This window comes from Trematomus bernacchii, unplaced genomic scaffold, assembly GCF_902827165.1.
Source record: "Trematomus bernacchii unplaced genomic scaffold, fTreBer1.1, whole genome shotgun sequence".
Taxonomy (NCBI): domain Eukaryota; kingdom Metazoa; phylum Chordata; class Actinopteri; order Perciformes; family Nototheniidae; genus Trematomus; species Trematomus bernacchii.
In genome coordinates, this window is record NW_022987538.1 from 34,470 (window position 1) to 57,939 (window position 23,470).

The 23,470-nt window shown below is 43.8% G+C and overlaps 2 protein-coding genes across 7 annotated transcripts; both read left to right on the forward strand.

The window, feature by feature from the left end:
* Nucleotides 1–2,776: 2,776 nt before the first annotated feature.
* On the forward strand, nt 2,777–16,121 carry LOC117476176 (NACHT, LRR and PYD domains-containing protein 4E-like). Of its 5 annotated transcripts, none has more exons than XM_034122544.1 (12): nt 2,777–2,863; nt 4,251–4,355; nt 4,444–4,575; nt 6,367–6,471; nt 7,428–7,506; nt 7,660–7,888; nt 8,025–9,831; nt 9,919–10,092; nt 13,004–13,177; nt 13,328–13,501; nt 15,350–15,396; nt 15,523–16,121. In XM_034122544.1, exons 2-12 carry the CDS (start codon nt 4,288–4,290, stop codon nt 16,101–16,103), a joined length of 3,570 nt encoding a protein of 1,189 aa, XP_033978435.1. In that variant the 5' UTR covers nt 2,777–2,863; nt 4,251–4,287; the 3' UTR covers nt 16,104–16,121. The 5 variants fall into 5 exon arrangements, with proteins under 5 accessions (XP_033978435.1, XP_033978437.1, XP_033978438.1 ...); XM_034122545.1 differs by lacking the exon at nt 2,777–2,863 and adding an exon at nt 4,064–4,135; XM_034122546.1 differs by lacking the exon at nt 13,004–13,177.
* Nucleotides 16,122–18,224: 2,103 nt separating this feature from the next.
* LOC117476178 lies at nt 18,225–21,489 on the forward strand. 2 transcript variants are annotated; one of them, XR_004555255.1, is made up of 4 exons: nt 18,225–18,561; nt 18,646–18,703; nt 18,925–21,304; nt 21,375–21,466. XR_004555255.1 is itself a non-coding variant. In XM_034122549.1 (4 exons), exons 3-4 carry the CDS (start codon nt 18,953–18,955, stop codon nt 21,465–21,467), a joined length of 1,629 nt encoding a protein of 542 aa, XP_033978440.1. In that variant the 5' UTR covers nt 18,225–18,561; nt 18,646–18,703; nt 18,925–18,952; the 3' UTR covers nt 21,468–21,489. The 2 variants fall into 2 exon arrangements, 1 of the variants encoding a protein (XP_033978440.1); XM_034122549.1 differs by having other exon boundaries at nt 18,925–20,488; nt 21,375–21,489.
* The last annotated feature ends 1,981 nt before the right edge of the window (nt 21,490–23,470 follow it).

Below are 23,470 nucleotides of genomic sequence, written 5' to 3' on the forward strand. Positions count from 1 at the left end.
CACAAAAGCAGAGCAATTGGGGGGGGTTGAAATATGGCGCTCTGATGAAGAAGAGTTTGAGCCAATCAGCACCTCAGTGCTAATCTACAGTAACAGGATGCCTTTACACACCAGACACTCGGTGTCATAAAGGGAGGAGGAGAACGAGTCAGGAAGCCTGACGGACATGTTCTTCCAGCTCTCGTACAAAGATGAACTTTGAATTGAATGACCAGATGTTTAAAGATGTACAATTAATGATTGTTTTTTATATTTCCAATGACCAGACATGTGTTAAATAGTGGTGATAAATATATTTAGTCAGATCAGATTAGATTTTCACACTAAACAAAATTAATAAATAAATATTCTCAGATTATAAGGTATTGAAGAATAAGGTATTTCTAATATTATAACAGATAATGTTAATATCCTTAATCATCCAGCACTCAGGCTTAACAACACAACTCTGTAATGTATTACCCATGCACAGACAGACATAAAATGATGTTTCAAGTACTAGATTAATTTCAGTTTTGGCCCAAAACAAATATTTATAATAATTCATATAACAATTATGTAGCATATTTGATCCTCAAATTAGAGAATTATAATTTAAAGAAATTGATATTCTATATTCAACATTAGATAAACACAGAAGAACCCTTTCCAAGTACCATAAGTAGATGTTCAGGTAAGTATGGCTAATAAGAATAATTGATAGACTTAATTTGGTACAGATCAGTTGTAGCATTTACAAATGTATGAATTAAAGTTTTAAGAATGTTTAATTTTTCCCTTTCAGGTTGTTACACTACACGACAAATATCTGACTTTTCCTTTTCAGATTTTGAACAATGTATTTGATTAAAATGAAGGTATTGATTTTTCTAAGACTAAGTGCCTTACTCTTGACTAAAGCGTAATGAAGTAAACGTAAAGTAATCCTAAAATTGAGGACACTGCAACTTTGTGGATTACAGATTGATCAAATCACCACTGTGAATGTTATGCCTTAGCTGGATCTCTTATGATCCTAAGTTTTAAATGCTTTTGACTAGTGATTGCCTTAAAGCAAATCTTTAAGCTGTTTCTGGTTTTGATTTTATAGTTTGATAAATGACATTAACTAATGGTTTAAATGATAAAAGATATTAGTTTAAAACAAATATTTTGCTATTATGTATCTGTGTTTTATGTGTGTTCATTATTATGCTTTTGACAAAAGATGCTCCAAACACTGATGAGAGATAATTGTTCCTATTATGATTGCCTGTATCAATCACTGTGATTGAATGTTTCAATCTTACTCTACTTTGTGATGTAATTGAATGTAAGGTGAGACCACACTCGAATCTGAAGACGCCTATTGATTTAAGTATTGACCAGAATTATTAGACTAATGTTTTAAGGTTATCAAAAATGATAAAAAGAGAGGAACTGTTAAGGAATAATTCTTCTAGATATCTAACCTTTTACTCTGACATATGTTATCTCCTCTAAGGAAAGGCCTTGGTGCCATATGTGTTGTTGTCCCCAGTGTGAGACCGGTCAACTTGACTGGCACGTAGGGTAATTGTTGTGAGAACACTGAAGCATTTCTTTATCGGTGTTTGTGGGCTCTCGGATGTGAAATCCTTGAGGCCATGAGCGTTGGACGCAGATGATTCAGTGTTTAGTCTACTCCTTCAGAGATGTTGATTCTCTGTGAACCTGTTAAAAGGTCTAGCATAGAGAGAGGTTCTTCAGAATTGACGTGGCAACTCTACCGTGTGGTCAGAACCTCTGACTCTTTGATTTGTGATGTGAATCCTCCGGCCGAATACTCTGAATAAACCCATCAGTGTTTGACATCAAAGCTCCAACTCTCACCGTGTCTCCTTCCTGAGTCGGTGACTCCATGCATTACTACACAGAAGTTTCCTCCACACTTACCATATGCCGTTTCCATGGCAATGCATCCCTCGCCAAAAAACACGATGTAACTGTAACTGAATGGAAAATCGTCCAAACGACACCAGACTTCAGATGACAGTTAATGGTCCGGCCCTCAACACCTCAATATGACAATAGTGAGTTTTCCTCAAATGCCGTTGCCATGGTAACACAATGCTCGCCATGAAACACGGTTTTCTCATAACTCCATTGAACATACTCCAAACGTCCCAAAACTTCACAGGTTTGATAACGATGCAGCCCTCAACACATTTAGGCGTATTATGGGGTGTCATCAAATTTCGTTGCCATGGCGACAGATCACTCGACATGAAACACAATGTTTATGATACTGCTGTAACTCCTAAAGACATTGTCCGATCACCCTGAAACTTCCCACGTTTGCAAAAAACACCTGCGTGACACGTCGACGTGCGGACAACAGCCTGCGGAGCGTCGAAGACCCACTCAGCGCTGCTTGCAGCTTTAATTATTATTACGTTTCCCTCTAGCCTCTGAAATGTGAAGTTATTGACGTCAGACTAAAAAAGCTGATGGAAAATGATTCAGTTCCTCAAAAACAAATTAAAAGCCATAAAGAAGTGATGATGAATCCCTCCTCCTCATCGTCAGTCTGACCACAGTCTGCAGCTGCTGCTGCACTTTTGATCAAAAAGCTGCTAAATCAACAGTTTCACAGTCAGTGACACACAGTCAGTGACACACACACACACACACACACACACACACACACACACACACACACACACACACACACACACACACACACACACACACACACACACACACACACACACACACACACGCACACACACACACACTCAGACGCAGGATAGGAAGCGCCTTCACTTCACTTCGTCTGATGGACACTGAAGTTGATGACGCTCAGACGAGGCTGCTACTGATGAAGCTCACGGCTAACAGTTCAGTAAGTGGAGCTGTGATTGGTTGACGTTGTTGATTGTTGTTGTCGCAGAAACACTTGAGTTGATGAACGTGTGATTGTTTAAAGCTGGGAAACAAGATGGCCTCCTAGCTGTGTGAGCAGAGAGTGCAGGTTAGTTTAAAGAGTTCCCTGTGAGGAGGAAGAGGAGTTCAGGCTGATGGGGGTCAGTCTGTCAGGACGGCTACTGATGTGGAGGGGGAGGAAGCAGGCAGGCACTAGGACCCAGCAGCCATCAGAGAGCTCACCTGGGCCTTTGTTCCTGAAACACCTGAGAAACTCTGGCTGCGTTTCATTGGTCGATCAACACGCCCTCCTGACCCCCCCCTCAGGAACTCTGATCTAAAGTCTAAACAGTGACATTCAAACGTCTTAATGCAGTATTCTCACCTTGTTACATGTGTCCTGATAATGAAGAAGTGTACTTGTGTACTTTTGTAACTTTACTATGTGTAAAGTTACAAAATGTACTTACAGACAATATCTGTGTCTGATGGCATTCGAATATATTCTATAAACTGTAATTTAACGGGAACTGTTTCACTACTTTAGCTGACAGGCTTTCAACATATTTCTAAAGTTTCTCTGTTTTCACAGAGCACATTAAGGTTTTAGTTTCTGATGAAACTGGGACTCTTTCTCTATTGTAGTCTTCTCTTCAGGTGTTCTGTGTTAAACACCAGCTGAGAAAAATACATGTTGTTTCTTAGTGTTCACTGTAAAAAAATTAATCTCAAGTCTAAAAAAAGGTGTGTTCAATTCAGTCGGGAAGCTCAAATATGGAAGAGGAGGCGGAGGAGGAGCAGGAGGAGGAGGAGGAGGAGGAGTTTAACAGGAAACAGGTAAAGGGAGGACCTCCAGTGGTCACTCTGAGGAACTACAGCTGGTTTCTGGTTTCCCACAGACTCAGGACAACAAGCAGCCTCTTCTTTTTATCACAAACCACTATTGTTACAATTATTAAAGGAACAAGAATAATAGAGAACATCAATTTCTTGTTCTTTTTTAAATAATCAATAACTTTATTTTCTCCATCTTTATTTTTTACCCTCCAAATCTTCTGCTCTGAACTCCGAAGTTTCCTGTTGGCTGTTTAAAATGTATGAACCTCTAAAACAGAGGAAGATTTGAAGGCTTGCTGAGCTCTTCACAGTCCGTCCAATAGAAGAGATCTGCATAGAAAGACCAAGTATAATCCACATGAAGGATATTCCTGAAGTCTTCAAACCGTCCTGAAGACCACAGAGCATTGAGAGGGTCTTTAAGACGCTGCAGCTCAAAGAGCCAACAACATGGAAACTGTCTCATGAGTGTGTTTAGTTTTGAGGTGTGTGAGCTCTGTGTCCTGATGAGATCATGTGTGATTCTCCAGCAGGTGGTTGTGTGTGTGTGAAGGTGTGAGCTCTGCTATGAATCCCTGTGAGGACACTGAACCTGCTCTGAGTGGGGACCCTGAACGCCTCACCAAAGCTCAGAGGTGAGATGAAGACCACTGACTGTCCTCTTCTCCAGAGCTCAGCAGGCATTATTCACACTCAAAGCTCTGTGTGTGTGTTGTGTTGAAGCCCAGAGCAGCAGCATGGACCTGGACCTGGACCTGGACCTGGACCTGGACCTGGACCCAGCTGTTTGTCCATGAAGAGTGACCGGTCTATAGATGAACCAACATATTTTAAAGGCCGCCCTTCAGAGACAGAGTAAGTGGAAATCATGTGACTTCATTATATCAGCAGCAGTAGAAAACATGTTGTTAGAACAGAGACTTCTTATTAAAGCTGAGGGAGGGACTAAGGTTTAACGTGTCAGACTGGCTCAATAAAAGAAGCCTTCTATACCATTGCAGGTAGCATATTTAAAGCAATATTTAAACAATAAATACAGCTCAATTTTTCCGCAAACTAAAGTTATGTTCCATCATTATGGTTCAGGTTCGGACCGTAATGCTTGAGAATGAATATATTACTTCTATATACTATATATATTAAATACATTTACTCCATTAAAACTAAGGTAATGCTATTTTCAAAAGCCAAAAAGACACCGGAGACAACTTTGGATATTGTTACTACGCAAGGACAAGTACTCGAAGTGGTTACCTGTTATAAATACCTTGGTATCTGGCTTGATGATTGACTCTCTTTTAAACTTCAGGTCAATAATCTGCTTAGAAAGCTGAGAGTGAAGCTAGGTTTCTTTTTCAGAAACAAGTCCTGTTTCTCACTTGAGGCCAGGAAAAGTCTCTGTGACCTTTTTACCTGTGCTGGACTATAGTGATCTGATCTATATGAATGCACCTGCCCATTACCTGATCAAGTTAGATGCTGCGTATCACAGTGCACTGAGATTTGTTACTAACTGTAAAGCACTTACTCATCACTGTACCCTGTATGCCAGGGCAGGTCTGCCTTCACTAACTGTACGGAGACTCAGTCACTGGTACATGTTTATCTATAAAGCCATGTTGGGTAAACTACCACCTTATATCTGCTCACTGATCTCACAGAGAGTCGCAAGTAGCTATTGCCTGAGATCCCAGGATGTGTTTTTATTACATGTACCAAGTGCTAGGACTGTTTTAGGCACAACAACTTTTGGAATGGCATGGAACACTGTGCAAAACATATTGAAAATGAGCATTTTGGTTCCCCTGCATCATTTTAAAGCACAGATTGATGAATTGGTATTTGATACTCCTGGTACCTGTCTTTGTGAATACGTTTGTAATTTGTACCCCTGTCATTATGTTGTATGTGTCCTTTTTGTTTTCTGTTACATGTGTAACCAATGTGCGGCAGGTCTCCCTTGTAAAAGAGATCGTTGATCTCAATGGGATTTTTTACCTGGATAAATAATGGCTACAAACAAACAAAGAGGTCGTACAGGATTACCAAGTATTCTGATGAAACAGGTTAAATATGTCCCTATTGTCTCTGAGAAAATCACGCAGGTACTTTCTTATGAATACGTGGGTGTCCTGGCAGACCCTCTTCTGTTCTAGAAAGACCACAGAGAATATATCTGCAATAGGACAGAACAAATAATAGAGAGCAGAGAGTAGATACATTTTCGTTTTATTTACAGTTCTGTAATACAGTACATGTGTTTGTCCACCTCTTTAAAATCAAAACTGCTCCACCAGCCTTTCAGAGAATCTGCTCAAAGGTCGTAGGTCAACATTTGAGAGCCTCTCTGAATCAGCCTACCATCACAACCTTTAGAGGCGGGCCAACCACATTATCTCTGACCCCAACCATGAATATGTAATGAGTTCAATCCCAGGTCAGATGAACATGGTGTCTTCAGTGACTGTGTTGTTATGGTAAATATCTGAAGATAGAAATGATCTTAATCTGGCATAAATCATCCCTTCTTTGAGATTAATGTATTTATATGCATGGTCCCTGTTTATTAAACCCATGATAATATGAATAGTATTTAAGACCATTGTGATGGTCCAGATTCCTAACTGTTTCTTTCTCATGTTTCAGGAGGAGGCTGGAGGAACCTGAACCCAGCTGTGTGTCCATGAAGAGTGACTGGTCTATGGACAAACCTATTTGCTTCAAAGATGGACAACACTCTGTTGGTCAAAGGTGAGGATTGAAAGTTGATAACCCCCTTCAGGGTACCTGCTGCTCTGGTTTCAGGTTTTATTGACCCAGCTAAGAAAGTGTGGCTCTGTTGAATTTTCTTGGTGAGACACTTCTCTGGTTCCTTTATAATAAAAGCAGCTTTGAGCATTTATAAGGCGTATCAGGTTTTAAAGCTTCATGCACCATAAACACCGTGACAAACTCCTCGTATGTGTGAACCAACTTGGCAATAAACCTGTTTCTGAATCAGATGAAGGTTTCTTTTAATAAAGAAATAAGGGTCTTGTTTACCTTCAGTGTTTCTCATCTGAGTTTAACATTCATTTCTTTCCTGATGAACATTAGTAAAGCTGGAGTTTTGTAATCCTGCAGTTTGCATCCAAAGGGAGAGTAACTCAACTGTGTGGACTCCAGGTTATGATTATCTCTGTGTGAATACATACCTGTGTGTTTGCCATGGTTCCTCGTCAGTTGGAGGTCAATGTTTCCCTGTATTTGCAGCAGTTTTTGCTTCTCATTTCTAAAATGTGTAATTGCTTTGTTGTGTTTTGCTCTTCACCTGGTGCTCTATTAAACAATTAAACGGCTCATTGATCAAATTAAATTAATGTAATTGTTAAACCTTAAACAAAGATTACAATCACTGATTACTTTCATTTTGGTGCGTGGCACTTCTTAGTGTTTAGTGTTGCTGATAGTCAAGGATGAGAGATATTACTTCCCTTTAACCGTTATAGCAATGAATGTGTCTATAAAATGTTATTTTGAGGTTTTAGTTTAAAAAAGAAATTGGCAATAACTTCTACTGCTGCTAAAGTCGGTACTCCGTGCGAGGCCCAGACAAATCCAATTGAACCTTTCTCCTGTTGCTCACACATGCACCTGATCCACATTTCCATCACCACTGAAGCATATCAGAGAGGTAATGTGAGTTATTCCTTCATGATTCCTCACAGAGAGGACCAGCAGAGCTCAGAGGTTTCCAGAGGTCAGTCTGCCCAGCAGCATCAGACACAGCTGGACTCCACATTTATGGTCTGTACATGTTCTACAACTACTTTACATCTGTTCTGCTCACAGTCAACTCCAAGATGCACTTTTTAGATCAGTGGATTGTCAGTCTGTCCAACATGGATCTAATGTTTGGTGCCTTTAGTTTGATTGTGTTGTTCATGTATTCTGTTCCAGCTGCTGGAGGAGAACATCATCACTTTTGTGAAGAACGAGCTGAAGAAGATCCAGAAGGCTCTGACTTCAGATTACCCAGAATGCTTAGAGAGTCAGAGGGAGGATGAGGAGGTGTTGGACGGTGAGGATGAAGAGCAGAGGAGGAGCAGCAGAGAGGCATTTCTGAACATCACACTGCACTTCCTGAGGAGCATGAAGCAGGAGGAGCTGGCTGAGCGTCTGCAGAGCAGTAAGAGGGTTTCTATAAAGATTTAACAAGCTGGATAAATGTTGACTAATGTCTCAAGAGAACAAAGTATACTCAGATCCTCATTCTTTAAGATTTCCTTTGAATCATTGATCTGCTTTGTTGTGTTTTTATTCAGGACTAATTTCTGGAGTGTGTCAGCGTAAACTTAAGTCTAACCTGAAGGAGAGGTTCCAGTGTGTGTTTGAGGGCATTGCTAAAGCAGGAAACCCAACCCTTCTGAACCAGATCTACACAGAGCTCTACATCACAGAGGGGGGGTCTGCAGAGGTCAATGATGAACATGAGGTCAGACAGATTGAAACAGCATCCAGGAAACCAGACAGACCAGAAACAACCATCAGACGAGAAGACCTCTTTAAAGCCTCACCTGGAAGAGATGCACCAATCAGAGCAGTGATGACAAAGGGCGTGGCTGGCATTGGGAAAACAGTCTTAACACAGAAGTTCACTCTGGACTGGGCTGAAGGCAAAGCCAACCAGGACATCCAGTTCATATTTCCATTCACCTTCAGAGAGCTGAATGTGGTGAGAGAGAACAAGTACAGCTTGGTGGAACTTGTTCATCACTTCTTCTCTGAAACCAGAGACGCAGGAATCTGCAGGTTTGATCAGTTCTCGGTCGTGTTCATCTTTGACGGTCTGGATGAGTGTCGACTTCCTCTGGACTTCCACAACACTGAGATCCTGACTGATGTCACAGAGTCCACCTCAGTGGATGTGCTGCTGACAAACCTCATCAGGGGGAAGCTGCTTCCCTCTGCTCGCCTCTGGATAACCACACGACCTGCAGCAGCCAATCAGATCCCTCCTGAGTGTGTGGACATGGTGACAGAGGTCCGAGGGTTCACTGACCCACAGAAGGAGGAGTACTTCAGGAAGAGATTCAGAGATCAGGAGCAGGCCGGCACCATCATCTCCCACATCAAGACCTCACAAAGCCTCCACATCATGTGCCACATCCCAGTCTTCTGCTGGATCTCTGCTACAGTTCTGGAGGAGGTGTTGAAAACCAGAGAGGGAGGAGAGCTGCCCAAGACCCTGACTGAGATGTACATCCACTTCCTGGTGGTTCAGTCCAAAGTGAAGAGCATCAAGTATGATGGAGGAGCTGAGACAGATCCACACTGGAGTCCAGAGAGCAGGAAGATGATCAAGTCTCTGGGGAAACTGGCTTTTGAGCAGCTGCAGAAAGGCAACCTGATCTTCTATGAGTCCGACCTGACAGAGTGTGGCATCGATATCAGAGCAGCTTCAGTGTACTCAGGAGTGTTCACACAGGTCTTTAGAGAGGAGAGAGGACTGTACCAGAAGGACAAGGTGTTCTGCTTCGTCCATCTGAGCGTTCAGGAGTTTCTGGCTGCTCTTCATGTCCATCTGACCTTCATCAACTCTGGAGTCAACCTGCTGGCAGAAGAACCAACAACCTCCATGCTGCCTAAAGTCTTCAGAGCAAAACCTCAACTCACACATCTCTACCAGAGTGCTGTGGACCAGGCCTTACAGAGTCCAAACGGACACCTGGACTTGTTCCTCCGGTTCCTCCTTGGTCTTTCACTGCAGACCAATCAGACTCTCCTACCAAGCCTGCTTACACAGACAGGAAGTAGCTCAGAGACCAACAAGAAAACAGTCCAGTACATCAAGAAGAAGATGGATGAGGATCTGTCTCCAGAGAGAAGCATCAACCTGTTCCACTGTCTGAATGAACTGAATGATGGTTCTCTAGTGGAGCAGATCCAACAGTCCCTGAGTTCAGGACGTCTCTCCACAGATAATATGTCTCCTGCTCAGTGGTCAGCTCTGGTCTTCATCTTACTGTCATCAGGAGAAGATCTGGACGTGTTTGACCTGAAGAAATACTCTGCTTCAGAGGAGGCTCTTCTGAGGCTGCTGCCAGTGGTCAAAGCCTCCAGGAAGGCTCTGTAAGTACAGACATATTCAGATTCATACATCATGACTTAAATATTCTGCTCATTATTTTAACATATTACATTTCTTTCCTTTATCAGACTGAGTGGCTGTAACCTGTCAGAGAGAAGCTGTGAAGCTCTGTCCTCAGTCCTCAGCTCCCAGTCCTCTAGGCTGAGAGAGCTGGACCTGAGTAACAACAACCTGCAGGATTCAGGAGTGAAGCTGCTGTCTGCTGGACTGGAGAGTCCACACTGTACTCTGGAGACTCTCAGGTCAGATTAGTTATTTTTTCTTAAATTATTTTAAATTGTTATCTTTTTCACTCTGTATTCTTCACAACTGCTCTCTCTCTCTTTCTCTCATTCTGCTCGTTTACAATCTCCTTCTTTCTCTATCTCTTTTTAAACCAATTAGGTAGCAAAAAGCAAAATGTTCTTTTATATTAAACATTAATAAATAACAGTTGATGTAAAACACTCATCCTGTTAATCAGACGCTTGATTGGAAAAGCAATGATTAATGCCATCGTGGAGAAGAGACTACAGTATATCATAAAAATTGGCCCTACAGACGTTAAGCAGTAAACTGTTGTACATTTGTAATAAGGAATACTGTGCGATAAGGCAGTCATTAATGAACAAGAACACCATGAAGTTATTGTTTTGTTGTTGTTGTTGCTTATTATTTTCTCCTCAGACTGAGTGGCTGCAACCTGTCAGAGAGAAGCTGTGAAGCTCTGTCCTCAGTCCTCAGCTCCCAGTCCTCTAGTCTGAGAGATCTGGACCTGAGTAACAACAACCTGCAGGATTCAGGAGTGAAGCTGCTTTCTGTTGGACTGGAGAGTCCACACTGTACTCTGGAGACTCTCAGGTCAGGATTCCTCAAAGTTATTAAGCTACCTTTTAAATATATATACACGGAGGCGGCGTGTGGTGCAGTGGACTGGTGCGTTGGTGTTCGGATCAGGGGGTCACAGGTTCAAACCCCACTGCAGGCAGCATGTCGTTGTGTCCCTGAGACACTTCACCCTAAATTGCTCCTGTGGGGATTGCCCACAGTATTGAGTATGTAAGTCGCTTTGGATAAAAGCGTCTAACAAGTGACATGTAATGTAAAATAGATGTATATTGGGCTGCTAGTGCCCATCGAGGAAATAGGCATATACCAATGGGAGGGTTCATGATTCGATCCCCACTCCCTACAGTTAACATCTTGAAATGTTCTTGGGCATGATACTTAACCGCAAATTGCTCTTCGAGACATGGTATTGCAGTGTATGTTAGTCGCTTTAGTAAAAGCATGAGCTGAAATAACATGTATGAATACTGGATGATCTGGATTTCAGATTTTATTAGCCCCTTTTTGACCATAAAGCTCCAGGAACTAGAGAACCAGAGGAACTGAAGTGGGGGCATACATTCATTTTGTGTGTTTTTGTTTTGAAGAGTTTTCTACATTTACCGTACTCAAATAGTATTTTTTACCCAGTTGTTTTGTCCAATTTTTAGACGCTTTGTAACATTTTTAAGCATACTTTACAGTAGTTCTATTTAGCCTAGGACAGGGGTAGCCAACACGGTGCCCGCGGGCACTTAGTTGCCCGCGGGGCATATTCTAAAAATAGCTCGCCAAGGAAATCCAAAATGTATAAAATACACAAAACAAAAAAGGAAATGTAATTAAAAGAATCTACCCTATGCATAAACGAAACCTAAATCATAGCGAACTCTATCTACTTACTACAACTCTATATAACACCCCTCCTCCCCCCACCCCCACAATGAATATCAACCAATCACGTTTTTGCTTGATTTGCGGGACCAGCGTTGCAGTCGGGAAGAAAAGCAATGTGGGCCACATGTGTTGTATAGGCTGGCATGATAGGCTGTTCAATGGGGCTGATGTGTTGTGTACATTCTGCCAGAAGGAAAATCAGCGGGGAGGTGCCACATAGGACAGAGTGTTACTGTGTGTGTGTTGCAACTTGCATATATATTTATTGCACTTGACGCACACACGCATGGCGTAATTTCCACCTGGGACAGGGGGGAAATGTCCCCCGCTCTTTTCGAAATCCCGTTTGTGTCCCCCCACTTTACAAATATGTTTATTATTATTTTTTAACGCAAGCCGTCATCGCCACGGAGGAGCACACAGCCTCTGTGAGCGAGAGAGACAGAGGGAGAGAGAGAGAGCGAGCGAGAGAGCTAGGGAGAGAATACCTTTATCTATTTAATATAGATAAAGTAAGAAATCATTCCAATGTGTGCTATAGGACAGTAAAAAAAACAAAAAACAGTTTGAAAGGGGAGTGATTAGTAAAATAAGCATAAATAGAAAGAAAGAATGCTAACTCGGTAACATAAGATAAGAATAAACAAGTTTAAATGATTTGTTATTGGTTGTGATCATATTCTAAAGATGTTTGGATTATTGAAAAGTATACAGCTCCCTTTCACCTGAGTGTTGAGAGCTGTCCATCAATTCATGTTGCAAAGTGCACCAGATTGATGCATTTCACTTCAACATTAAAAATAATCTTCCTGGGGGTGCATGCCCCCCGACCCCCCTAGAGGAGGTGAGGTCCCCCCTAGAGGATGTGAGGTCCCCCCTGGAGGAGGTGAGGACCCCCCTAGAGGAGGTGAGGTCCCCCCTGGAGGAGGTGTGGACCCCCCTAGAGGAGGTGAGGCCCGTCCACCCCCAAATAAAGCAGGTTAAAATAATTAAATTGCATACATGTTCTTTTAGTAAACACTGAAAACAGGTCCCACAGACCCAAACAGCACACAAACGTTAAAGGTCAGCATATAATAATGTTAAAATGTGCCAAATATATACACTGAAAAAAGAAAAAAAAAAGAGGAGTAAAAGTAGCCCCCGACTTGTTTTATTTTTTAATAGTAGCCCTCACCCTAAAAAAGGTTGGTGACCCCTGGCCTAGGAAGACACACCATATGCATTCATTTTAGCAAATTGTTTGTACATTTGCTTTAAATTCAACTTCATGCAAAATGATCTCGATCAGTTCAAATAATTGCGTTTAGGGAATTACGTTATTAATACAACAGACCAAAGGTGACACATTGTTTCTCCTATATGTGGTTTTATGATAATTATGTTTGATTATTTTATTAATGCAAAGGATGAATGGAGAGGCTTTTATTTATATTTGTGTCCCTTCAGACTGAGTGGCTGTAAACTGTCAGAGAGAAGCTGTGAAGCTCTGTCCTCAGTCCTCAGCTCCCAGTCCTCTAGTCTGAGAGATCTGGACCTGAGTAACAACGACCTGCAGGATTCAGGAGTGAAGCTGCTGTCTGCTGGACAGGAGAGTCCACACTGTACTCTGGAGACTCTCAGGTCAGGATTCTTCAACATGTTAAACTCATAGCCAGTTAAATTGTGATTTACATTAATGATGGATAAACTCATAACCTTTTGTTGCATCTGCTTCAATAACATTTGTTATTGTTTTTTTACTCACTCTTGTTTGAACTTGTTTGTGTTCAGTCTGTCAGGCTGTCTGGTCACAGAGGAAGGCTGTGTTTCTCTGGCTTCAGCTCTGAGATCCAACCCCTCCCATCTGAGAGAGCTGGACCTGAGCTACAATGATCCAGGAGACTCAGGAGAGAAGCTGCTGTCTGCTGGACTGGAGGATCCTCTCTGGAGACTGGACGCCCTCAGGTATTATAAACATATACAGTGGAGGAAATAAGTATTTGATCCCCTGCAGATTGTTTAAGTTTGCCCAAACACAAATACATTAACAGTCTATCATTTTAATGGTAGGTTTATATAAACATTGAGAGTAAGAATATCAAAAAGAAAATCCAGAAATCTACATTATATAAAAGATAAAAATGTATTTGCTATATTTGATCAACAAACAAGGATTCTGGCTCCCACAGACCGGTTAAATAATTCATCTTCCTTCAAAAAAGTACTCCTAATATCAACTTGTTACCTGTATACAAGACACCTGTCCACAGAATCAATCAATCAGATTCCAACCTCTCCACCATGGGCGAGACTAAAGAGCTGTCTAAGGACCTCAAGGACAAGATTGTAAACCTGCACAAGGCTGGGATCGGCTTCAAGACCACCAGAAAGCAGCTTGGTGAGAAGGAGACCACTGTTGGTGCGATTATTCAGGAGAATAATGTGTGTGTTTCTAATTGGAAGAAAAACAAAATGAGCATCAATGGCCCTCAGTCGGGGGCTCCACACAAGATCTCTCCCCGTGGGGTATTGATGATCATGAGAAAGGTGAGGGATCAGCCAAGAACTACACCGAAGGAACTTGTTAATGATCTCAAAGCAGTTGGGACCACAGTCACCAAGAAAGCTATTGGTAACACACTACACCAGGAGTCGGCAACCTTTTTGATATGAAGTGCCATTCAAAAAAATAATTGTGATCAGTGTGCCAACGATCGAGAACTGTCAACGGGGGGGTGAAGAGCTCGAACCTTGTGAACTGTCAACAGGAGGGCGGGGGGAGCCTCGCAGCAGTGTCTGGACTTCTTTCACCTGTCAGCGCAACTTACATGATGCAGTTTAAACACATTTAAATAATTGGTTTACGCAGCATAATAATAATAATAATGCCGTTCTGTGATTCTCCAGAACACACAGATGGCCAGTCCGCCCCTGTGTAGCATATTATTTCGATGTGAGATGAGCAGATCGCCACTGGGCATCAGCCTCAAAACCTTCAGGATTTGGAGAGGATCTTCAGAGAGGAGTGGACCAAAATCCTTCCTGAGATGTTCACAAACCTGGAGACCAACTACAAGAAGCGTCTGACCTCTGTGTGACCTCTGTGTGTCCAACAAGGGTTTCTCCACCAAGAACTAACACATGTTCTGCAAGGGGATCAAATACTTATTTCACTCAGTTAAATGCAAATACATTTTTATCTTTTATATAATGTCTATTTCTGGATTTTCTTTTTGATATTCTTTCTCTCACTGTTTACATAAACCTCCCATTAAAATGACAGACTGGTCATTTCTTTGTGGGCAAATTTACACAATCTGCAGGGAATTAAATACTTATTTCCTCCACTGTGTGTATGCTAAGACAATAACATTGAAGGGAACTAAAGTCAGTGGATAAGACTCAGGCAGCAGCTCTGTGTTTACAGAGAAGACACGACAACAAGAAATACATCTTTATCATTTTAGATTCTGATCTCCATTTTAATGCTCATTTTAATTTGCTGACCAAAACTGCTTTTATCATTTTGGCAATATAGTCAGGGGGACATTTACTTAGTCGGCAAGTTTCACAAAATCCATCCCACAACATAAACCTACAGCAGAGACCATCCCACTCCTGATGGACACGATCTACACTGGCTCCTGTATCTGAATGGAGTCTGAAGTGCTTCTCCTATTTGTAAAGCACTAAATGGCCCCTCCCTCTTTTAAAAACAACTTCTGTGCATGAAAGATAGCTTAAGGTTTGAGAGTGATGTAATGTCCATGTTTCCATGCTGCTCTGACCCCCCCCCCCCCCCTCTTCTTTCAGGATGGAGCCTGGTGGAGTCCGATGGTTGAGACCCGGTCTGAGGAAGTGTGAGTGTGGTTTAATTTGATTCATGAAAACAAAGCAGCCACCATCTTGAAATATAACCTTCATCATCAAAGTGTCAATAAATGAACAGCTGATAGATTAATAACTGCTGCTGTTTCTCTCATCAGATTCCTGTGAACTCTCACTCGACACAAACACAGCACACAGAAACCTCAAACTGTCTGACAACAACAGGACGGTGACATGTGTGAAAGAGGAGGAGCCATATCCTGATCATCCAGAGAGGTTTGACTCCTGGCCTCAGCTGATGTGTAGAGAAGCTCTGAATGGTCGCTGTTACTGGGAGGTCGAGTGGAAAGGAAGGGTTTCTATATCAGTGACTTACAGAGGAATCAGCAGGAAAGGAGAGAGAGAGGACTGTGTGTTTGGAAGGAATGATCAGTCCTGGAGTCTGAGCTGCTCTGATGGTGGTTACTCTGTCTGGCACAATAAGAGAGAAACACACACCTCCTCCTCCTCCTCCTCCTCCTCCTCCTCCTCCTCCTCCTCCTCCTCCTCCTCCTCCTCCTCCTCTGGTAGAGTAGCAGTGTATCTGGATCATCCTGCTGGCTCTCTCTCCTTCTACAGAGTCTCCTCTGACACACTGATCCACCTCCACACCTCCAGAACCACATCCACTGAACCTCTTTATGCTGGGTTTGGGTTTGCAGTTTGGCCTGGTTCCTCAGTGTCTCTGTGTCCTCTGTAGGAGGAAGAGTCTCCTCCTTAAAACAATTAAATTAATAATAATAATAATAAGAAATACAAAAGTACAAACACTAAGATTAAAACAATTCAAATTAAATAAAAGATAGTTATAAAAATACAAATTAAATACATTTAAATAGAAAGACTTTTAAACAAATATTAAGGTGTTTTTATTTCGTTTTAAAGTGTAAAAGACAAATGTATGAATAAATATGGTAAAACATTACATAACAACTAATCATAATAAAATACATTAAAAATAAAGATTTTTAAAAAGTGGATGTACTTTGTGTTTTGGCCACTCAGTCGTGTACAAAGCTTTTCTGTTTGCTGCTTTAAGAAAGAGACAGAAACCAGTTTGTGGCTCAGTGGTTAGCGCAGATTCAAGATTCAAGGCTTTTATTGTCATGTGTGCATAGCTACCGTTTAGTTATGACAATGAAGATCTGAGGTCACAGGCTCCTCCCACAGAGCAACACAATAACACAGATATAAGAGTACAAGTAAATCAAATGAAATAGAATATAGTAGAAATAGTGCAGCCCATAACCAGTGCTGCTGTGTGAATGAGGGCTCAAACCCTGAGCCAGGTAAACAAACACGTACTGGACTCTGAATACAAATGAAATCTCTCTGGCCAGAACTACAGAAAAGGATAGGGGACACGTCTGCTCCCCCATGAAGTGGAAACTCTGTACAGATCTTAACCTCTGCCTAACGTTGGCAGTAACATCATGAACTTCTAATGTACTAAAGACTGGTGTTTATATGGTGTTTGTCCTCGGTTCCCCTCCTCGATTCCTCCGCTCGCATCTCCTGTGGGCGGGACTAAGACGCGAGGAAAGGAGTCGAGGAGAGGAGTCGAGGAGGGGAACATTAGAATTGAGAAAGGGCTATAGGTTTTGAAATATTATTGGGATAACAAGTAGAGGTCGTAGAGACAGGCTTTGATGCCCTCTGAGAGTCTTCATTCATAGGACTAGCTTTACGGGGCGGGATGAGTGTCTTCCTAGTTGGTTAAGTTAGAAAGATATTGACAGATCAATAACTCAAACACAATCGTCGTCTCTGAACAACCACAGTAAGGTAGACAACAAGCTATAACCCCTCTTTTCTATAAAAACAAGCCAATACACACCGTCCTCCGAGCTGCACAACTTCTATCTGAATGCAGGGACCGTCTACAAAGTGCAACACCGAACAATTATAATACACAAATATTCAATAATTTCCCTTCCCACACTTCTACAGCTTATACTACTACGTTTATATTGGAGTTTTTTTAATTATCAATAACCCCTCTGCTATTCAGTAAAGTGCTTCCAGTTCATGTTCACATGAATGGTCAAATTATTCAAATTAATCGTTCAAATTCACTGATAGGTTTAAAAATGTCGTGCAATTTAAGCTTTATTTCTTTTCAATTTATTTAGGATCTGTAAACAGTACCAGTTACTTCTACAATTTTGTATCGTCAGCTTGTTTAAAAAGTATACTGCTAGTTTTTTTAACCATAGTGTACTTACTATTTGTTTTTAGCTATTGTGTTTCTTTAATATTAATAACGTTTGCCTACTTTGTTATATTTTAATATACAGACTACTCTTTTGACTTTTTCTGCACTAAACTTCTGCTGTTGTAATTCTGTGAATCTCCCCTTTTCTGTCAAAAAGATTCATCCATACTTTTCAGACTACCGTCTGCACAAAATCGGAAACCCAGTTTTTGGGTGCACTCAGAAAAAAAACGGCTGTTGCAAATCCTGGAAGAATGTATCCGCTCACCAAGCACTCTGAGTGGGCCTTATTTTGTGCCTCAAGACCCCCCAGTCTGGTTCTCCAAATACTTTAAGTTTGACAAAGTGACCCATGGAGGAATGCAAGGGCACTTTGCAGGGGACTCTACCCGATTTTGATGCACTATTTTGGGTCACATTTTTTACATTTTCACCCTATTCCCTGGTTCTCCAAATACTTTAAGTTTGACATTTTGACCCATGGAGGAATGCAAGGGCACTTTGCAGGGGACTCTACCCGAATTTGAAGCACTATTTTGTGGCACAATTTTTCCATTTTGACCCCTTTGCCTGGTTCTCACAAAAGTTGAGTTTGATGATTTTGCCCATGGAGGAATGTCAGGGGAGTCCACGGGGGACTCTTGCGGGGTCATGAGGCACTATTTTGGGATAGTTTTCTCAATTTAAACACGGACTGGAGATGGCTCGGACCCTTCTAGTGACCCTGGAGGATATGATCGAGAGATGACATACTGTCTTGCGGGGTCATGATGCACTATATTGGGACACAATTTTCTCATTTTGACCCCTTTTCCTGGTTCTCACAAAAGTTGACTCTGATTATTTTGCCCATGGAGGAATGCCAGTGGAGTCGACAGGGGACTCCTGCGGGGTTCTTCAGAGCACTACTAAGCAAAGCTATGCATGAGAGGTGCCTGCGATGGTGGGTGTAATATGCTGGCTTTTTTGATTCCCGTGTTGCTCTTAAAGCCTGTATGGATCAACTCTCCTCTATTTTCTTCTCCAGCCCCGCGGTACTCCACACTGGCGCCGGGTTACGAGCCAGTATGGAACTCATTTGCTGGGTGAGTACCATGAATTTTAGAAGCCTCGGATATGAGTGTTGGCCTGGTTCTTCGGGGCACTCTTCAACTCAGTGTTGAGATGGTTTGGAGTCGGAGCCCCCCTTCTCCGGGTAATTTGAATTTACCCAATGGTGTTGAACGCAGATGGAGCCTCCCATCTAAACGAAAAGCCTTCCTTTCAATCAATTTTGATCTATTTAAATCTTCTTGTGTCTCCACAGGCAATACTGACTTCAGTTGAAGTTGAAGATGAAGACCGAATGCCCGCTGTGTCACATGCAGTACCGCACTCTCCCCAGACACTTGGTGGTCCGGCACCATGTTCACAACCCACAGGAACGCAACATTCTACTACGCATGGCACACGGGAGAATCAACATTCGCACCGTGCCCTGTACTGTGGTTGGTTGTGGATACCATAGCACCAGTCTGGACCGGCATATAAACTGTGACCACCCGGAGCTCAGCCAACCAGAAGCAGACTTGTTGATGAAGTCAGTAAAACACAGCACGGGGCTTAAACTGCTGAGGGAGCTTCGGGAGGTTGACCCCCCAACACAAATGATAACGACACTGGATGTCGACTATGGTGCAAATGAGGAACACCCAGACTGCTTTCCAGGGGAAGTTGACCTCGAAGTCGATGAACACAGACAGCTAAGGCTGGCTAACGTGGCACTGGTGGCTCAAAATGACTCCCTCGAGAAAGAGGTGCATACTCTAAGACGTAAGATGAAGCAGTGGAAGGCTGAAAGTGTCAAGAGGGACCTCCGTAAGTCCTTGGAGAGTCCACCAGCTGAAATAATTCCACTCCAGCAGCCAGAAACGTCAGCTTCCTCTGGAAAAAGAGCCTCAGTCAACACAGGCAGACGCACCCCCACCCCCTTGGTTGAATCAAGCGAGCGTCAATCCAGAGACGCTGGTGATGAAGACTCTCGGGGTGAAAGATTACGGAGACCAATGTCAGCCCCCCCCAGTGTAAACATACTAGAGTCGTCTGAAGCGTCTCGGCGGAGAGACACCGAGCCGAGTTCCTCGGGGGTGAAGTGCACAAAGAAGAGGAAGCACACATCACAGGAGCATGGTGTCGTCTCTAAGACGGCCCGTGATGAGGGTCAAGGTCGTGTGGGAACCAGACGAATATCAGCGACACCACGTCCAACAAGCAGAAGTTCTCCAGTCGCCACATGCAGATATACCCCTGGATTGCTCGAAGCTATGAAGGACACCGCTGTGAACGCCACGGGGGCCAAAATGGCAAAAAATGATGGGCGGAAGGGGGACCGGGAGGAATCGGAGCACCGGGATGATAGGGCCATGGCTGAAATTGATGTGCCGGAGATGGCGGAAGAAGTCACAGAGTTCCTCATGGGGCATACGCTGAGTGGCCAACACAGCGATGGGGGAACTATCCAAAGCACACAGGACAGTGCAGCACTTCCAGTGACACAGCCCAAGGTCATCAACAACCGCCTACATAGTAGGTTCTCTAAACCTGCATCCGATCCTAGTGGGCAATCTTCCTCCACCAGCAGGAAATGTGTCACCTCCTCCCCTACCCCTGAAATGCCTGTGAGCAGCATAGCTCGGCGCACTAGACGTCGACTGGCCCCCGTGGCTGGGAGACCATCACCCACACTTCCAAGGCCCTCTGGTAGTAAAGTCAGCAACAAGAAGCGGCACATAACCCTTCCACCCAGCATGGAGGCGGCAATAGCAGAGTACCGGGACTACAGCACTGGGGTCGAGCCAGAATCACGACTGACAGGCAACACACAGTCAAAGGTAAGCCGCATCAAACAGTTTCTCTCTTTTATGGGGGGAGACTCTCCACGTATGTCAGACTGGTTATTCCTTAGAGACAACGCACGTATCCGTGCCTGGGTACACAGCCTCAAAGTAACTGAAAACTTTGCAGTCACAACTGTTGCCCTTTATATAAAAAATATAATGCAGTTCATTAGATACCTGACTGACTCAAAAGTAAACGGGTGCAGGCTCAGTCGGTCTGACTTGGCTACATTATTGCGGGAGTTGAAAGCATGCCTTGTGCGCCTGAATCAGGCGGTGACAGTCCACCAGTTCCAGGTAAAGAGGATTAAGATGGAAAGCCTGCCCAGCTAAGCTAATCTTCAAACGTGCATTGCTGCCTCTGTCAAGCGCATCCCAGAGCTCTTGGATAAAATGGAGCTTTCCCCATCTGCAAACGACCGGTACCTGTTATATGGCTATTTCTCACTCCATTGGTCCCTGCTCTATGGTCACCGTACTGGTGTCTATGCAAACATGACTAATGCAGAGGTGAATGCGGCGGGAAGAAAAGGCAACCGCCACGGATACCTCATCCATGTCCAGAACCACAAGACCGCCAAAACCTATGGAGAGGCGCAGGTGCACTGTACTGTGGATGAATTTGGCTGGGTCCAGCGATGGATGGAAATAAAGAAGACGTTTCTTGGGCATCAGAATCGCTACTTCCTCTACACAGCGGGAGAGGGCCCCTGTAAGAGCCTCCATCTGTATCTCAACCAAGCATGGAAAGATGTTGGGCTTCCTGGGCCAATCTCCCATTCTCTGCTCCGCACTGCCCTGGCAGACACTGTGAGTTTGTTAATGACTCTACATTTAAATGTTACCCATTCCTCGTGTACTAATTATCCATATCTTTCAGGTGAAGAGGCACCAAGATCCAGTGAATCGGGCGAAGCTGTCCCAGTTTATGTGCCACGACTTGCATATGGCTAACCGGTTCTCCGGGGGTTAAGGAGGCCTTGGACATCAGACACATGCTTTCTGATTCCATGGACAAGGGAACCATGGAAGAGGAAGCCGATGCCGCAGCCGGGATACAACCAGCAGGTCCCTCCGTTCCAGAGCGAGAGCGAGAGCAAGAGGAAGAGCGAGAGCCAGCCCCCTCTCCAACCCCCTCTCTAGCCCCCTCTCCAACCCCCTCTCCAGCCCACTCTCTAGCCCTCTCTCCAATCCTTCCTCCAGCCCTCTCTCAAGCCCCCGCTCCAGCAGGGCCATCTACAGATCGTCCAGATTTACTCTGTAGCGAGACTGAGTACGCTGTGGTTTATCATGATACCCCCAGTGATTGGTCGGAGGATGAAATATCTGATCTATCAGATGAAGCTGATGAGGTGTTGCAGGCTATGCTGCTGGAGCGGGCGAATGCACGGCTGAAACAACGGGTTGCTGATAACCCTCTATCCAGCCAATATGACAAGACTGTCCTTGAATCTGACTTTACTGATTCAGAGGTGGACATTTACCCGATCGCTTCTGGCGATGAAGATATCGGATTTGACTCTATTTGCGAGTCGAAGTCTCTCCCGAGGCGATCACGCTAAATCCGCTGTGTGCTGTGTACTGTGTACGCAGTGTACTGTGACATGTTCTGTGTGTAAGTTCAAATAAATATGTTATAATTAAATACCGTTTCTTTCTTTTCAAAACGCTCCAACACACCAATATATATTAAGGTAAAGTCGGTACCGGATCATCAGAGCGGAGGCTCTGGGTAAACACTCTATTTTACCCTGCTGTAAGATTCCCAGGGGCACAACCAAAAGTCAGGGACACCTCTTGGAGGTCTCTAGGCCGTCCTTTGGGGGTCTGTGAGCAGGCTAAAAAGCTAAAGTGCTTGCACCTCCATGTGCACCGTGAGTCCCCTGACCCCTTGACTTAAGCACAATGCCTAGGACAAAACCCCTATGTGAATAACTGCCAGACAAGCGTGCCCCTGGTAAGCTAAAACTATGAAGAGTGTCTGGGGGTCAGGAGTTCGCAGTTGAATGCTTAAGGGCGGACGGTAGACCACCACAAAATCCACCCCCTTGTTAGTATTACCAGGGGCACGAGGTTCTTGAGGGTGTGAATATCTGTGTTTAGTCCGTGGGGGAGTGCTTAACTGCGGGGGCCCGGGGACTCACGGTGTGCAAGGTTATGGAGGAATGCACAAGTCAGGGACATATGCTGGAGGTCATTAGTCCGTCCTTTGGGGGTCTATGGGCGGGCAGAGAGAGGTGATTTTCCCGGTCTCCGTCCTGGAGGTGTGAAATAAACAGAGTCCCACTGTTAGGAACATATGCTGGAGGTCATTAGTCCGTCCTTTGAGGGTCTGTGGGTGGGCAGAGAGAGGTGATTTTCCCGGTCTCCGTCCTGGAGGTGTGAAATAAACAGAGTCCCACTGTTAGGGACTGGTGCTGAAGGTCCCAGGCCGTGCTGTGAGCCTTTCTCCCCCGCTTCAGCACCTGGGAGCTCTCCGGGGTCCTAGAGAGTCATTTCCAGCCTTCTCTCTGCACTTTTTCGGGGGAATGCTCCTCTCCTCTCCTCATTAATTCAAACAGATTCAGCAGTTTCTAACAATACTTTAGCCCTGATCAGAGCCCTGTTCTCTGGGTAAGCCAGCGCGGTGCTGCACCCTGGGTCTCTGTCTGGGTGACTGTGAGTGTTTCATGTATATTTCCACCCCTAAAGGCCTGATTTCTCATGTTTCCTTTTTCCTCCCATCTTTCTCAGACCCTGCTAACAGCAGTGACTCTGCTGCCTGCATTTAAACAGATTCAGCAGTTTCTAACAAGACTTTAGCCCTGATCAGAGCCCTGTTCTCAAATCGTATTTTCAGAATCTGACCCTCTGCCGTAACTCCGCTCCCCGAGGTCCTAGAGATTTGACGATGGTACCGTTGGATGCGGGGTACATGGAAATGGGGAGGTACAGAAAAGCCTGAACCGAACAGAGCTTGTTATCAAAAGTTATGGA

Bases quoted from the DNA above. Each gene is read 5' to 3' on its own strand.
- LOC117476178 (XM_034122549.1), top strand. From the start codon at position 18,953: ATGAAGACCGAATGCCCGCTGTGTCACATGCAGTACCGCACTCTCCCC. The intron at 20,489-21,374 runs GTAAGCCGCATC...CATATCTTTCAG, and splicing joins CAGGCAACACACAGTCAAAG to GTGAAGAGGCACCAAGATCC.
- LOC117476176 (XM_034122544.1), top strand. From the start codon at position 4,288: ATGAATCCCTGTGAGGACACTGAACCTGCTCTGAGTGGGGACCCTGAA. The intron at 7,889-8,024 runs GTAAGAGGGTTT...GTTTTTATTCAG, and splicing joins GGCTGAGCGTCTGCAGAGCA to GACTAATTTCTGGAGTGTGT. The intron at 9,832-9,918 runs GTAAGTACAGAC...TTCCTTTATCAG, and splicing joins AAAGCCTCCAGGAAGGCTCT to ACTGAGTGGCTGTAACCTGT.